Genomic DNA, 18,462 nt, shown 5'->3' with positions numbered 1-18,462 from the left:
AGATGTCATCAGTAGTCAGTCTAAACTTAAACCAAATTGTTCTAAGTCCAGGCACAATAAAATAAAGTGTATCTTTTATTTCATCACTAGACATGGTACCAGTGAGCATTGTGAACATTATTTAAAAAATTTCTAGAAGTCTAGCACAGCAGGTTGGAAACTACAATTTTAATAGTAGGATATACCTCCATACCATTCTTTTGTTTAACAGGAAATGAATTTCTTAGTTTGAGAATTTATTAAATACACAAATATGCATTCAACAAATTCAAGCTGAGAACATTCTTTGAGATGATTAGATAAAAAATATGTATATATACCTACACATACATATATACACAAAGAGTTAAATAGAAGATTAAGTAAAAACAAAACACTCTTCTATTACTTGTGGAATTTGTGGCTGGGAGTGGTTCTCTGGAACACTGAAATTGGGTCACTCTACTGACAGAAGTTGTTAGACATTTATTCACATCACTGTGAACACAATGTTGCCTGAAAACCAGAGAGAATTAGAAGGCAAGTAGTTTGAGAAGAACACTGAAATGAGAGTTAGAATGAGAGGGAAAAAAAAGTTTCCCCTAATGTTTGTAGTTCCTAGGTGTGTATGACATAAACAAGTTAGTCGACTTCGTATTCAGCATCTTCCTCCACAGAATGAATGAATTAGAATATACACCTGAGATTCTTTTAATATTTAACATTTAAGTTTCAATGGATAGAAAAATTACACCATTTGTATTATAGTCCAAAGGAGATGCTCAAGAAAACAAACATTTAATTTATGAAAGAAAAAAAAATATAACTTATACTTACACATAGAGCCTTGGCTCTTCAACCATTCCAAGCTGGTTTAATAATTTAAATGTAAAATAGCCATCCTCTATAGTTTTATCCAGAACAGTTATAGTGAGAACAAAATAATAGGCTGTAAAATAAAAATATAGAATGCAATTCACATTATTATTTTTTCCTTATTTTTGGTGCCTATGCAGATACACATGTATGTATATATGTATGCAATCTAGGCACATATTATATATGCACATAATATTGAGAGCCACTCATTAGGTACATGGGTAATATATTTTACTTTTTGTCAATTTTTAACTAGACTTGAAAATGAGGAATGAAAAAGCCTGCCAGAAAGTCATAGGTATGATGGAAAGTTGGCCAAATAATTAGAGAATACTAACTGGTCTGCAAACCAAAAAATTTTAGAATTTAGGTCAATGAAACAATTTTTCTTTTTCAATAGCACAACTAAAGTAAATATGATAAGGTTTCTTAATTATCTGATGAATAGTCCTAGGTAAAATTGCTTGACAAATATAATTCCCAATTTCACTGGTTGTTTAGGAATACCTATAAAATTAAGTATTTCTATATATACCAAGCTCATAATAGTTTTTATTCAAAATGCCCCAGCTAAACATTGATATAGTAAATCTTCCAGAGGCAAGGATGCTGACTTAATCACTATACTCAATATAGTCTGAGCTATACAGAAAGTTCTGACTCCCTGTGAGGTTTTTTTTTAAAGCACAAGAAGAATTTATTAGGGAATATGTAGTTCAAATAATTATTGAGGGCCAGAGAACAAGGCTCTGCCAGAAACCCCACCACAGCCCAGAACTGCTTCAAGATCCCACTACTCCCACCTGCAAACAAGAGCTAGAAGATTAGCTGAGAAAACAAGTTTAAGATACTTTCATTTCTATGATGGGAAGATGTTGATGCATCTGGAGGGGAAATACCCAGACAGGGGCGCCTGGGTGGCTCAGTCGTTAAGCGTCTGCCTTTGGCTCAGGTCATGATCCCGGGGTCCTGGGATCGAGCCCAGCATCGAGCCCCGCATCAGGCTCCCTGCTCAGTGGGAAGCCTGCTTCTCCCTCTCCCACTCCCCCTGCTTGTGTTCCCTCTTTCGCTGTGTCTCTCTCTGTCAAATAAATAAATAAAATTAAAAAAAAAAAAAGGAAGAAATACCCAGACAGAGGGAAGATTTAAATTCGCAGCAAAGCAGTATTTTTAAGTGCTCACTAGGTCTACCCCTTTTACTACTTAACATCAATATCCACTTTTCCTCCTATACTTCAAGTATGATGCCCTTATGACTTAGATGCCCAACCCCCAGTCCCAAGAACAGCCAAGTGGACTACATTTTGCTGCAACCCAGTGTAATGTGATGCCCATTCTTTTAGTTCTATCGCAATCCTGTTGTGATATTGCAACTTAAGGACTAGAATGTGCAGTCCATCTCCATCAGAGGTAGACACTAGTCCCTGTACTGTGAACCATCTCTTAGAAGAAAATGTATAAAAAACAGAACATGGAATATGAAATTTTCTTATGAGAAATACATGTACTAAAATCATGCCTGCTAGCTGTTAAATGTTGCTCCTAAACAGACAGGAGTAGTAACTTCTTGTTTTATTCCTGATGCTGAGTATTACCTCAAACAAGGTAATGTATTTATCACCGGACCTCATCAATTTCTAGCACAAGAGAGTTAAGGACCACTTCTTACTTTGAAGTGACTGCTCAGCTTTAGACAAAATACTTTGTTCCATCTCACCCAAAAAAGCAGATGTTCAGACTTTCTCAGATGACGTCTGGTAGCATGACATATTGAGATGTTACAGAATAAGCCCGCCTCTTGCTACAAGTACATGGAAATGATGAGTGTACAATCCATAAATTAAATATAAAACCAAGCTCAGATGAAGGTAGGAAAAATATTAGGAAGCAGAAATGAAGAGAAAGTAAAGGCAAATTTAAGATAGACTGAAGCCCTGGATCCCGGCAGGACTTGAGAACTGGATGTAGGGAGACTGAGGCTGCAGTGTCAACTTCCATGCACAGGAGACGAGACGCTAAGTGACAGAGCTGAAATGAAAGTCCCTGCACAGAGCCAGAAACCTTAATTCTCTGTTCTGTCATTCAAAGAGGAACTTGGAAAATTCTTCCTACTGGTTGTCTATGAGTCTTAGACGGGGGGATAAATTTTCCAAGACTAAATAAAACTCTAGGTAACATGGAAATTTTTTTAAAGATTTTATTTATTTATTTAATTATTTGAGAGAGAGAGAAACAAGTGGACTCTGCCCTGAGCATGGAGCCGGTCACGGGGCTCAATCTCAGAACCCTGAGATCATGACCTGAGAGGAAATCAAGAGTCCCATGCTTAACTGACTGAGCCACCCAAGTGCCCTGGTAAGATGAAATTTAAATTAGCACTCATCACTTGCTGAAGAACCTCCCTCCCCCCCCCCCAAATTATATTAAAAATGCTCCAAGACTATGCTACATAAATTCTGGAAAAAAACAAAATCCAACTTGCTCTGAAGAGAGAATTTTGAAGAACTGACTACTGAGAGTTTTCTATATTTAAAGAATACATGAGTTTTTATTCTGAAATAGCACAAATATCTTTCTTTAATTTTTAAGAGACTTAAAATGACCATTGAGACTAGAAAATGATAATAATAAATCATGAATAGATTAATTAATTAATTAATTAATTCAACCAGAAGAAAACTATAGATTATCTGCAGGAAACAATTACACTGACAATAAATGAAAAAAGAAATTTATCTGAGGGCGCCTGGGTGGCTCAGTTGGTTAAGCGACTGCCTTCGGCTCAGGTCATGATCCTGGAGTCCTGGGATCGAGTCCCACATCAGGCTCCCTGCTGAGCAGGGAGTCTGCTTCTCCCTCTGACCCTCTTCCCTCTCGTGCTCTCTATCTCTCATTCTCTCTCAAATAAATAATAAAATAAAATCTTTAAAAAAAAAAAAAAAGAAAGAAATTTATCTGAAAAGAAAATTAATATCTTCAAAGTGCTGAGTGAAAATACTCTCAATGTAGAATTCTATCTTGAATTAAATTTGCATTCCAGAGTAAGGAAAAGATAAAGACATTTTCAAGGAAAGAAACAAACTGAGAGAGACCAGAAGTGAAAAGTCACTAAGGATATATTTTAGTAAGATAGGAGTTAAACTCAGAAGGAAAAAGTGGGGGAGGGAAAAAAGAACAAGATAAAAGGTAGAAAACTAAAATTGGTAAATATGGTGAGCATTTGTTGTAATGATAACATTCATAATAAATACTGATTGTTAAGTAACATGTGAAATAAAATACTACAGAACATAATATTCAAGACAGAAAAGAAAACAGGTTCAAAGGCTCTATGAGACAAACTGTTGTTGTGATAGAATCGGATAAAATTGGGAGTCAAAATGCAAGTTTATGCATAAAGCAAAAAGAAGCAAGTCACCAGGAAAATATAAAAATGCTGACCTTTATATATCTAAGAAATCACAGCCTCAGAATACATAAAACTAAAATCTAAACAATGTGGCTGCCTGCTTGAAATAAAAGATTTAAATAGGATTCAAATTCCAACACAATAAACAAAATGTCCAGGATGTGATTGAAAATTGCCCATTATACCAAGAACAAAGACAACCACAACTTTGGTGAGAAAGGACAATGAAATGATGCCAACACTGAGATGAATCAGATGCTGGGATTATCTGACAAAAATTTCAAAGAAGCCATCATAAAAATGCTTCAAAGTCAGTTAGAGCCTCTTGAAAAAAAATGAATAGAAAGATCTGAGCAAAGAAATAGGAGCTGTAAAAGAAAACAAAATAGAAATTACATAAATGAAAGCTACAGTAAAATATATAAAACTCACTGCATGTGCCTGATGGTAGAGTGGATGATAGAGGATAGAAATTAGTGAAATTGAAGACAGATCAATTGGCCACTCAATCTCAGCAACGGAGAGAAAAGAGACTGAGGAGGGAAAAAATGAACAGGGCCTCGGATACCTTGTGACTATAACAAAGATATAATATCTGTGTTATCGTGTCAGGAAGAGAGAAAAGAGAGTGGGGCAAAAGAATATTCAAAGAAATAATGGCAAAGGATTCTCTAAATTTGGTGAAGAAAACAAATATGCAGATTCAAGAAGCTGAGTGAACCTGAAACAGGATAAACCTAACCAAATCTCACCAAGTCATATCGTAATTAAACTTCAGAAAACGAAAAACAAAGAAAAAAATTGAAAGCAGCCCAAGACAAATGACGTGTTATCTATAGGAGAACACCAATTTGAGTCACAATGGATTTTTTATCTGAAACTATGGAGGCCAGCATTTTTCACACATTATGTGGCACATTTTTCAAAGGCCAAAAGAAAGAGCTCAGCTCTGAACCTTATATCCAGCAAAAGTATCCTTTGAGAATAAAGGAGAAATAAAGGCACTCTAAGACAAAGAAAAACTTAAAGAGTTTATTAGCAGACTCGATCTCTTAAATATTGTAAGAAGGGATTTCTTCCAACAGAAAGGAATTGAAATCATCTTGATGCATCAAAAACAAAGAGATAAAAATGGGAAGGGAAGACATCTGCATTCATACAATATGAATACAATCCTTTTCCTCATGAATTTTATACATTTGATGATTGAGACCAAAATTATCATGCAATTTTCTACTCAAGACAATGAGATTTTAAAGTGGAGAATGTAAAGAAACCTAAATGCAAGTCAAGTTCTCACACTTCACAGAAAACGTTGATATCAGGAAACTGTGAAACAACATATGCTTATTGTAATTGTGGTAGACCTCCCCAAATATCTCCATGTCCTAATCTCTGGAACCTGTGAATATGTTACCTTAAATGGCAAAGCATAATTAAGATCTCAAACGGAATTAAAATTGTTAATCAGCTGCCCTTAAAATAGGATGATTATCTGATTTACGCAAGTGGGAGCAATGCAGTCACAAGGATTGTAATCACAAAGCCTTAAAAGCAGAAGAGGAAGACAGAAGAGAATCATAAAAAGAGATGTGATGCAAAAGAAGTGTTGAAGAGATGCAGTGGGTGTGAGTGAAGACTCAAGCCACCACTGGGGAAGAAGGGGCCAAAAGCAAAGGAATGCAGACAGCCTTCAGAAGTTCAAAAAGTCAAGGAAACAGATTCTCCCCTGGAGCCTCCAGAAATGCAGTCCTGCTGACACTTCGATTTTTGCAATGACACCTGTGTCAGTCTTCTGATCTACAGGACTGTAAAGATAATAGATTTTTGCCTTTTTAAGCCACTAAGTTTGTGGTAATTTGTTATGTTAGTGACAGAAAAATAAATACATATCTTGATGTGAAGAATGGGATGCTCTTGTAACAAATACCTAAAAATGAGGAAAAGGTTTTGAAATTGGCAACGAACAGAAGCTGAAAGAATTTTGAGGAGCATGATAAAAAAAAAAACCTAGATTACCTTGAACACATTGTTAGTGGAAATGTAGATGGTAACAACTCTGCTGGTGAGGCCTCAGAAGGAAGGGACATGTTATTGGAAACTGGTAGAAAAAGAATACTTGCTATGTAGCCACAGAAAGCCTAACAAAATTATGTCCTATGAAATTATATGGAAAGCAAAAGTTGTAAATAAAGAAATTGGACATCTAGCTGAGGGAATTTCTGTGCTAGCAAGGCTTCAAAGTGTGGCCTTGTTTCTTATTGGTGTTTATGGTGAAATGTGAGAGGAAAAATGTAAATTGAGATAAAAGTGTTAAGCAAAAACAAACCTGGACCTAATGTCTTGAAAAATCCTTATCCTATCAAGTTTGCAAAAGATACTAAAACTAAGAGATTCACCGTCAGGAATTCACGCTCTAGAGAAAAATCTAGCAGTGTGGCTTGACAACCTTTTGCCTTAGAAAGATCAAAAGGTCAGAGAATTCAGTAACACAAAAGGCTCTTTGGAAAGATTAAGTATGTGGTTCTTAGATTCCCTCAGCCACCTCAGCAGAAGCCCAAAATAGAGATAGGATTATCTACAAAAAATATCTGGAAGTACCTCTTGACCAATGGAATGAATCTCTGACATATACGGACATCTACAAGGTTTTTGACAATGTTGTAGCATAAACACTGTCAGCTTGGATGGAAGGAGACAGAGTACAAAATGAAAGAATGTTGTTGGACCCCCAAAATTTTTCAGGCAAGGAACAGGCTGTTAAAACTATTCAGCTGTAAGCATAAGTTACAATTTATACAAAAAATAAAAATAAAAAAGAAGAAAGAAAGAAGAAAAAAGACGACTCTGAGAAGCTAGAACATGGAGTTGTGAACCCACAGAGCAGACCCCAGGAGGAACAAACCACAGGGAATTATTCCCAACCTTGAAACCAAATGGAATTTGCCTCATTGGACTATAAAATTGCTTCAGACCATTGACTCCATTTTCCTTTCATTTTTTTCCCTTTTGAACAGGAATGTCTATGACCAGTATCCTATGCCTGTCTCACCAATGTATTTTGGGAACAAATAACTTGATTCTTGAGTTTCATAGACTCACAAATGAAGGTAATTGTTCCTATGGGTAGATTCTACCTAGAGCCTTACCCAAATCTGATTTAGATTTGGAATTGAATGATATAATTTGGAACATTTTATCTGATGACATTAGATGAGATTTTTTACTTTGAGTTGATGTTGTAATCAGTTGATGATGTTGGAGACCAACAGAATCGTATTGGCATATACTGAACACTGCACCCAACAAAAACAGAATACACGTTTATTTCAAGTGCCTATGAAATATTCAGCCAGATAAGCTATAAAAAAAATGCAACAAATTTAAAAGAATTGAAATTTTTTTTTAAGATTTTATTTATTTGACAGAGAGATAGAGCCAGACAGCATAAGTGGAGGGAATGGCAGAGGGAGAGAGAGAAGCAGGCTCTGCACTGAGCAGGGAGCTGGATGTGGGGCTCGATCCCAGGCCCCTGGGATTATGACCTGAGCCAAAGGCAGATGCTCAACCATCTGAGACACCCAGGCACCCCAAAAGAATTGAAATTATATAGAATTTGTTTTCTAAACATAATGACTCTAAATAATATAATCAACAATAGAAATCAATAATAGAAGGACAACAGGAAAATCTCTAAATACATGGAATTAAACAACATGCTTGTAAATAACCCATGGTCAAAAAACTTACAGGTAACAAACAATGCTTTCTTCTGAGATTGGGAGTAAGACAAGATGTCTGTTCTCACCATTCTTATTTAACATAATACTGGAAGCTCTAGCCACTGAAATAAGTCAAGAAAAAGAAATAAAAGGCATATAGATTAGAAAGGAAGAAGTAAAAGTTTCTCTCTATTTGTAGATGATATGATTGTTACATAGAAAACTCTAAGAAATCTATTTTAAAAATCCAAGAAATAATAAGTGAATTCAGCGAGGCTCCAGGAAACAAGCTCAATACAAAATATTTAATCCTATTTCTACCTTCTAACACAGACATGGGGATATAAAATTTTTAAAATATCATTTACCATCACTCAAAAAATTTTTTTAAAAAATAATTATTTAGGTATACATATAACAAAAGATACAGAGGGCCTATATGCTGAAAATTACAAAATACTGATGAAAGAAATCAAAGAATCAAAGTAAATGTAGAGACATAACATGTCTATGAATCAGAAGACAACAGAGTAAAGATGTCAGTTCTCCCCAAGTCTATCTATAGGTTTAATTCAATTCCTATCAAAATCCCAGCCAAAGTTTTGTAGACATAGACAACCTTATTTTAAATTTTTATTGAAAGGCAAATACCCTAGAATATCTAACATAATCATGACAAAGAAGAATGAAGAAGAAATACTCATTCTACCTGATATTAAGGCTATAGTATTAGCTATAGTAATTAATAATGTGTTGTATTGGAAAAGGGATAAGCTGATAAATAACAGGACAGAGAATGGAATCTAGACCAAATAGAAATATGCCTAAACAAATATGCTTAACTGATTTTTGATAAAGGTACAAAAGTGTTTCAATAAAGCAAAGATAGCCCTTTCAATAAATCATGCTTGAGCAAATGGACATCCATAGGCCAAAAAAAAAAAAAAAAATTAACTTCGACCTAAACCCCACATATTATACGAAAACTAAATCAATAATGAATTACAGACTTAAAGGTAACATATAAAACTATAAAGCTTTTAGAAAAAAATGTGGGAAAAAATCTTCAGGACCTAAACTTAGCAAAGAATTCTCAGAAATGAAAAAAAAAGTTCTATGAAAAGAAGAATAATAAATTAGATCTCATCAAAAGTAAACACTTTTGACCTTGCAAAAGTCCTTGTAAAGAAGATGAAAAGATAGATTATAGACTGTGAGAAAATATTTGCAAATCAAGTACCCAACAAGGACTACTATAAAAATATATGAAGAAAACTCTCAAAACCCAACACTTCAAAAAAATGCAGTTGGAACATGGGCAAAAGACACAACACACATTTCACCAAAGAGGATATACAGAAAAGATATTCACTATCATAAGTCATCAGGGCAACAAAGATTAAAACCACAATAAGGCATCACTATCCACCTGTTAGAATGAATAATTTTTTTTAAATGATGACAACAGCAATTGCTAGTAAGAAATCAGAGAAATTGGATCACTCATACTTTGCTGGGGGAATTGCAAAATGGTATAGTGCACTGAAAAGCACTTTGTCAATTTCTAATAAGACTAATTAGCTTACGACCCAACAATTGCTTTCCTAGGCCTTTATAAAGGAGAAATAAAAACTTAAAATCACATAAAAACTTGTATATAAATATTCATAGCAGCTTTATTCATAATAGCCAAAAACTAAAAATATCCCTGATGTCCTTCAAGAGATGAACAATTAAACAAACTAAAAAATCAAGTCCTTGTTTGAATTTGGCTCTAACAAATTTCAGAGTTCCTTGAAATTACATGATGGAATTGGACTGGGTACGAAGAACATTTAGGAGAAAATATAAATTAGTATGTAAAACCAATCATTTGTCATTTGTTGAAAATGTTAACTTACCACAGAATGGACTTGTGCCAGTAGTATCCAAAAACACGGTGGTCTCTTCTCTCCTTTCTTTTAAAACATCTTTCCATAGCTCAGCTTGATAACCTAAGATTTGAGAAAGAAAACACTAGAAACAAGGGGGGCCTGGGTGGCTCAGTCGTTAATTAAGTGTCTGCCTTCGGCTCGGGTCATGATCCCAGAGTCCTGGGATTGAGCCCCACATGGAGCCCCACATCGAGCTCCCTGCTCAGTGGAGAGCCTGCTTCTCCCTCCCGCTCTGCTACTCTCCCTGCTTGTACTCTCTCCCTCTCTCTCTCTGTGTCAAGTAAGTGAATAAAATCTTAAAAAAAAAGAAAACATTAGAAACCAGATTTCCATCAAATAGCACACAAAGCTTTCAAATCACTAAAGGAACTAAAGAATCAATGCATTATAATAATAATTGTAATAATAATTTATGATTTTTATAACTTAAAAACCACTTTTCCAACAATTTTATATTCTATTCATTTTAATTACATAATAAATTAAATCCAAGATTCACAAACAAATCCCTCCCTGGAAATCTTACCAGAGCTGAGCATACTCCATATGGCTACAATCCATTTGTAGCAGTTTTTATTATTTCATAAATTCAGAATTTTACTTGTATCTCCTTTTAGTAAATTCAGCAGAATAAAATGATTAGATAAAACAAACACAAAATTTAGTTCCATGAGTACAGCTCCCAATTCTCCTACATATACACATTCATACAGATATACTATACATGTGTGTATGTTATAAATGTGTCATATAGATAGTATCTAAATATACTATATACTACATATATAATATATATATATTCCAGATACATACATTATTAGTACATTTGAAATATTATAACACACACATGCATATATTTAAAATGTTTCCTACTTTATGTATTTGTCTGTTCCCACATTGCTACCTCCAAATTCGAAATGTGAATGTAGTAAAAAGAACACTGAATTGAGAATTAAGGAGTTTAACTCTAGTTCTCACTTGTGTCCTTACATAATCCTTCTGTTCCCACTGGGTCACAATTTTCTCATTTATATGGAAAAACAATGAGACCAGAAAAGCACTCCCCAACATGAGGTCTGGAGAAAAAGAATCCCACAAGATGGCTTCTGGACAGAAGGGTCTATGAGAAAATAGGTCTGGCCAAGCCGGCAGATTGCCTGCCTCCCCCAGAAATTCTCTATGCATGTTAGTATAAATCTCCTGCTGAAGAAAACTACAGAAAGTGGATTAATTCAGTCGTTGTAATCGCTTCCCATTTCACTGAGCCCCTTTGGCCTTGGAAACATTTCTAGCAGATCCTGATCATGACACTGATAAGATGTTATATGCTCATGACATGCTTGGGATCTGGTGATCTGTTTGGAAAATCCTGAGCAAAAAACAGCCTCTGAGATTCTTTCAGCTCTACCGTTCTATTTTTATGTGGATTCTTTTTTCCTCCATAATTTCCCACAGACAGGCTGTCGTTATCGAAAGTTGCAATACTTAACTGCTCTTGCCAAGTTTTATCGATTTGGAAGGTGTGAACCATGTATGATTCATGCCTACTTGCTAATAGCAAATGAAAAGCTAACTATGGTTTACACCTCTCCACTTGCTCCTACAACTTTCCATAAAAATAAAAACCTTCAGTGTCACTAAGAACGCACAAGTCTCAAAAAAAAAAAAATGAATGCACAGTCTCTTTCTTTAGTGGAAATACAGATGGATGATAGATAGTGAGACTCCTTTACAAAACAAGAACAAGGGTCATCATGAGACCACCAAATTTGCACATACATTGAGCACAGTTGGTTAAAATCCATTGAGCAGTTGATTAAATTCTTTTCACGAAACACCTTAAAAATATTTAGTAGGAAGTAAATTATTTCCTCTGGTTGTTCCACAGGTAATTTTTCCATAAAATGCTTAACATGTTCCCAAGTAAATATGAAAGCTTCCGGCAAAAATACTGACAATTATGTTATTCATTTTCCACAAAAATTTAGAGTAATTAAAACAGTCTCACTTACCTAACCTAGGACATGATTTTTCGTTGAAGTTGTCACAGTCTACACATGAACCAGCTTTGAAATCTTCATATGAAGGACAAGGAAATGAAATAAAATTGCAGTTTGTTTCCAAAGAGGCCATGAACAAGTAAACTGCTCTCTGGTGGTCGCATTTAATAAACTGAATTCCTTAGGTGTTAAAAATCAAGCAAAAGAACTGTAGATGTATTAAACCAAGTTCAAGTAAATTAGAGAAAAATTAAAGGTTAAGTTCTACTCAATACTACGCCATTGTGAATATTAAAGTGTTGACTACAGTGCACAGTTTTATCTCGAGCAATTAAATAAGCAGTACCATTGAAAATTTAAATTTAGTATGCTTTTACATGAGATTTATAAGAATTTTTTCCGAAGTAATAATTACCACAGGGGACAAAATGTTTAATTTCAATAATTTGACAAACTCTACAAACACAGTGCTACCATACTTAATAACTATGTGCTCATCTTTCCCTTCTAATCCCACACCCCTAACATTTCTGTTTAATGTCAGAGAGGACTATGAAACCAGGTAACATTAAAGCTTTATCATGTCCCTTTCTTTCCCCAACTCCTCACATCCTTATAACCTTTGACCAAACTTCTCTAGCTGTAGTGGCCTTTCACGTGTGTTACTTGACCAGTTGTCACGGTAGACCTCAAAACATCGAATTCTTCTGACTCTGAAGTGAGCCAAAGTCCACACCTGGAGCAGCTGCTCGGCTATTTATGTAATAACCAAGTGCAAGAAATTATGAATCTGTGCTTGTACAAGATTAGAGTGATGGTAAAGATTAAATCCCAAGCCCAAACTCATGTTACATGATACTTTGGCCATCTGTGCTTCTTCACTGACTTAGCACTTCTCCTAATGTTTAAAATGATGAAATAAAGCTGTTAAAACTAATGTAATGGATCCCACCATGACCAAATGGGTTATCTACTGGTAAACTTTATGAACTGAGAAAAATCCAATTCAACCATTTTTTGCCAATCACTCTCCTGAATAATGAGCAAGGGTGATCAAAATCTTACCAACAGATTAAGAAGGAAAAAGTCAAGTAAATTTGATTTTCCTTCATCATTTGAATCATATGTAATGCATTCAAAATTACTATTGGTATACCTGAAAGAATGGATTTAGGACAGCCAGGTTGTGTTTTTCCTCCATTTGGATAAAAATCTATATGTCCCAAGGGTTCTTTAATGCCTAAACCTAAGAAGAAAAACACTCAAAAATCACAAAGTGAATATAATCAGGTCAACACTTTTACGAAATAAAATCTATAAATTCTATTGAAAGTGACTCAAAATTTGAATTGAAAATAAAAGAAATGCCATTTTTAAAAAGATACATTTTTCTGGTATTAATGCCTCAAATTAATTCCTCATGAAAATTATGTCATTAATTTAACATATTTACTAGTCATCAATTTACTGTGGGCCCATCACAGTTCTTTGTGCGACAAATATATAAGTAAAAAAGAAAAACAAAACAAAACTCCTTTTTGTAGTGGAAATTACATCTTAGTGGAGGAAGACATAATAAACAAGTAAAAATATAGTATGTCAGATAATAATACGTGCTGTAGGGAAAACACAAGTAGCGTAAGAGAGTGGTAAGTGCTTAGTCAGGGTGGTAGGTTGGCTGTACTTTTAAGTAATTTGGTTAGGGAATTATCCACTGAGGTCGTAGAGTCAAGCAATGACGTGAAGGATGTGAGTGACATAAGTGAGACAGGCAAGTAGAAAATTATGTGAGCATACCTAAAGTAGTCAAAGAAGCCAGGTTGGCAGGAGTATAATGGCTAAGAGGGAGCACCAGAGGAAGCGAAGCCAAGTCATATAGGACCTTTTAGGCCAGTTTGATGATTTGCTTATACTCTGGATAAGGCCTAAGACCTGATACTAGATTCACTAACTGGAAAAATCTAAATATGCTGCTTCAGCTGCACCAAATTGGGCCAGAGTGACAAAAATGTGTGCTGTGATTTAAGGGCTTCTGTCTATCTGTGGATCCTCGGGGCACTGGGGACGGTGCAAATGCTGGGGGCTATAACCCAGGGAAGGCATGGGAATGAAAGAGGGTAGCAAGCTCAGAAAAATCAGGGATGTGATTAGATCTGAAAATCTTGCTGCCAAGTAAAGTTGCAATGCTTTGGCTTAGGGCACAAGAAATTTCCTACAACATAATAAACTCTTGAAAGTGATCAGCAACAGATTTACATAACAAAGATAAATACTTAGGTCTGACAGTAGGATTAAGATGGAGTGACAGGATTTAGTGAAAGTATGGAACAGAATAAGATAACTGCTAATTAGGTGTTAGCAGAGCATGAGGACACTGGGCATGTGCATTATGGGGGAGGGGAGTCAGTGTGTAAGGAAAGGCAAAAAACAATTCAGACTTCATTAGAACTCCTAAGAATTCAGGGAAGCAAGAGAGTGATTAGATTGTGACAGTGGTGAGGGTATGCTAGCCAATCCCTCTTTACATTCCATCATCTGCTTGCATTCTCCTAAATATGACCAAAAAAAAGTCCAATAATTTTTTTAAATTTTGGCAATCTTTACAATTTCCCTATGTCTGAATTCAACATGGAGTTCCAAGACTAGGGGTTCCAAGTTGGAGCCATCATTTTCTCCAATCTGCCACTAAAGTAGAAATAAGCCAAGAAGACTCCTCAGGAATCAGCGACAAGCAAAAGACATTTATATTAACTTAGAAGCAGGCCTTGATTCATTCAGGCATGTCTTTTCCCCTTTACCAGATGGAAGGGGCAGAGAAGTTTGGTCTGTTTAGGTCATTCATTCCCTTGGTTTCAAGGAGGGTAAGGAGAGTAGATAGGACTTTTTAAATTTTCTTTTTATTGTAATTTAATATACATACACACAAACAAGAGCATAAATCTAAATATTAATTAATTATTATAAAGCAAATAGCCACTTAGCTATCACACCCATGTCAAGAAATAGCACCTAGAAACCCTTAGCTCTTACCTAATTACCAGCTTCTCCTTTTAAAAATAATAACATATTTAAAAAAAAAAAAGATTTTATTTATTTATTTGACAGAGAGATAGAGAGAGAGCACAAGTAGGCAGAGTGGCAGGCAGAGGGGGAGGGAAAAGCAGGCCCCCCACTGAGCAGGGAGCCCCATTCGGAACTAGATCCCAGCCCCTGGGATCATGACCTGAGCCAAAGGCAGACGCTTAAAGACTGAGCCACCCAGGTGCCCAATAACATCTTTAATAAAGTAACTTTTTTGCTATTCTTTACCTTCCAAGGATGCCTCCCAAAACTTAACAGTTTAGATTTGCCCATTTTGGAACTACATATAAATTGACTCATATTTCATGTATGCTTTTGTGTATGCTTTTATTATAAACTTGCTTTTTTATAATAATCCAAATTGGGTGTGATTCATTATCCATTTTTATATGTTGCAGAATGATTTACTAATGTGATGTTTATGTAGAAATTTTGCACCCATGATTATAATAGAGAATGTCCACAAATTTTCTTTTCTGTAATGTCTATCATCTCAAGTTTTGACATTTTTATGATAGCTTTTAAAAAAGGTTATAAACAGTTGCCTACATTTTATTATTCTCTGAAACCGTTTGTGTGAAAGTGGTCTTACTTTTCCCTTAATTGTTTGGTAGAGATGAAAAAATTTGCCTAGGGTGCCTGGGTGGCTCAGTCGTTAAGTGTCTGCTTTCGGCCCAGGTCATGATCCCAGGGTCCTGGGATCGAGTCCCGCATCAGGCTCCCTGCTCAGCGGGAAGCCTGCTTCTCCCTCTCCCACTCCCCCTGCTTCTGTTCCCTCTCTTGCTGTGTCTCTCTCTGTCAAATAAATAAATAAAATCTTAAAAAAAAAAAATTTGCCTAGGATTTACTTTGTTGGAAGTCTTTAAATTACAGTTTCTATCTCATTAATAATTATAGAATTATTCAAATATTGTTTCTTAATTTGTCAGTTTAGTAAATGCTTTTGCTTTTTCATAAAATTTTTTCTATTTTATATATCATACCATATAATCATACATTTTCATATTTATTTGCATAATATTGCTCATTATATCATAATATGATCAATTTCATACCTGTAGTACCTGTAAGACTATCTCTTTTTCTATTTAATTTTATTTTTTTAATATATATATATTTTAAAGATTTTATTTATTTACTTGTCAGAGAGAGAGAGAGCACCAGCAGGCGGAGTGGCAGACAGAGGGAGAAGCAAGCTCCCCACTGAGCAAGGAACCCGATGTGGGGCTCGATCCCAGGATCCTGGGATCATGATCCGAGCCAAAGACAGACACTTAACCAACTGAGCCACCCAGGTGTCCCTTTATTTTATTTTTTTAAAGATTTTATTTATTTATTTAAGAGAGAGAGCGCTGTGCGTGCACCAGTAGGAAAAGGGCAGTGGGAGAGGGAAAAGCAGGCCCCCCGTTGAGCAGGGAGCCTGATGCGGGGTTCCATCCCAGGACCCTGGGATCATGATCTGAGCCGAAGGCAGATGCTTAACGACTGAGCCACCCAGGCACCCCTACCAAGTGCCTGTTGTAAATTATTGATATTCATTGTGCCTTCTCTCTTTGTTCTATTTTTTCTCCCCAAGAATATATTAAATTGGAGGGTGATATATAAAGTCTAAGCACTCTATATTCCTTCACTACATGGAAAGAAGGTAAAAATGAGATATTTTACAAGCCCCATGTAAGGGTTTCAAAAATACTTCCCATACTCTATGCATCAGGAAACCTGCTGTAAGAAAAGTGACTCCAAACTTACCAGTTTACTTCCCTGGAATTTTTCTATCTTCTGGATGTTGGACTGTAATTTTTTACTGATATCCCAGCAAGGATATTAGTCCAAATTATCCAATTCACAATTTTGGAAGGCCACATAGCTTTTTTAACATATACAACCAAATATGGACAAAAACTACTGGTAAGTAGAAGATGCACTCACTGATTAGTATTCAAGGAAAAGGTAGTCTGCCAGATATGTGCTGACCCCAAGTATCTCATTCAGAAATTCCTTGAGACAGGTGGATATGCAGCATCAAAATTCTGTGTCCCTCATTTGCAATGGTTGTGAAAAGATCAATCAAAGGTGCCAACAACGTGGCATCTAGTGGTTAGATTTGATAGTCCAGGTCATCAAAAGATGTTGAGAGTGGAAGATAATAGAAATAGTTTTTTATTAGGAAAAGCCAGAAATGCAAACAAAAATAATAAAAAGTATGAAGAGCCAATTCAAAGGGCCATAGGTAAAACTGAAGTTGGAATTTCAGACAAAGAACTGCAGAGCAATTGGGCAGTAGGTGCACTGTGTGTGGGGAAAGCTAAGTTAATATAAAGGGATAAAGACAAGGAGGGCTTGAGAGGTTGAGGTATCACATTCGAACTATGAACCTTTGGGCACTAACTCCCTGTGATACATAAGATAACTTAGATTCCAAAGAAGGAGCAGAACGATACCCACAGAGGCTCAGCCCCCTGGCATGTAGCCATAGAAGCTGAAAAATTGTCCTCTGTGGCATTTACGGCATTTGTATCTCTCACAAAGGCATTGGTATGAATCTCCACAAGGACAATTCAGAGGACTATGGGAGCAAATAAATTACCTGGACCAAAGAGAAAAGAAACCTGAGGAAATAGGGAAATCAAAACAGCCTGAGCATCACTTCCTCCTTTCTCCATGGTAGCGCCATATCCTCCCCATGCCCACAACGAGAGCACATGGAAATTATCAGCTGGTCAGAGCAACAAACTGGTGAGGCACAGACTCTGGAATCATAAGGCTTCAAATTCTGGCTCTGCCACTTGTGACCATGACCCTAGCTTCCCGTCAGTAAAAAGGGGATGATATTTATTTTATTTATCTCATGGGGACTTAGAAGAATGCCATAATTCATTCACAGAAAGCATCTAAAACACTGCCCAAAGTATAGGAAGTGCTCAATAAATAGTAGGATCATTAATTTCAAATGAGGAAGGGGCTCAGGGTCATCTAAATTCTTCCTTGAGTGTCTGTCCAAAGCACTCTGGCCCAAACTACCAATAGCCCATTAGACATTTTCAGGAAGACAATTAAAAACCATAGAGAAATTATGTCCCTACCTCTAGGGGAGGGTATTCTCTATCTGTGCCTGAAATGCTGTGTTCAGTTCGAGTTGATACACATCACAGTGAGAAAGTGGAGAGAATGGTAACCTAAATACGGCAGGAACAGGAAGCACGGGAGAAACTGTGATCAATCAAAATTGTCAATAGCATGAACAAGATGAAGTATTTTTTTATCAAGTTTCCATTTTTTAGGATAATATGACAGCCCTTGAAACCTGAAGGAGGTAAGCCGATGGCAAAACCTGGCCATTTGACACCACAGGACATCACGAACTCTAAGAAATATCACTTGTGGGAAATATAATCATTTTATGATTACAGACTCATCGTCACTTTACCCACTACTCTTTCTCCTTTCATGTTCTCCTC

At 35.9% G+C, this 18,462-nt stretch overlaps 1 protein-coding gene across 1 annotated transcript in view; it reads right to left on the bottom strand.

Moving 5' to 3' along the window:
• The window catches only part of LIPI (lipase I), a 122,612-nt gene that overhangs the window by 17,643 nt on the left and 86,507 nt on the right, over positions 1-18,462 (bottom strand). Inside the window, exons 5-8 of the mRNA XM_073903049.1 lie at positions 13,080-13,169; positions 11,936-12,103; positions 9,891-9,983; positions 817-928 (exon numbers count right to left, since the gene is read on the bottom strand). Coding sequence (XP_073759150.1) covers positions 817-928; positions 9,891-9,983; positions 11,936-12,103; positions 13,080-13,169 — 463 coding nt within the window. The remainder of the gene's footprint in view (positions 1-816; positions 929-9,890; positions 9,984-11,935; positions 12,104-13,079; positions 13,170-18,462) is intronic.

This window comes from Callorhinus ursinus, unplaced genomic scaffold, assembly GCF_003265705.2.
Source record: "Callorhinus ursinus isolate GAN/ISIS: 27379988/994484 unplaced genomic scaffold, GSC_fseal_2.0 scaffold1, whole genome shotgun sequence".
Classification (NCBI taxonomy): domain Eukaryota; kingdom Metazoa; phylum Chordata; class Mammalia; order Carnivora; family Otariidae; genus Callorhinus; species Callorhinus ursinus.
This window is presented reverse-complemented; position numbering and strand designations above follow the sequence as displayed.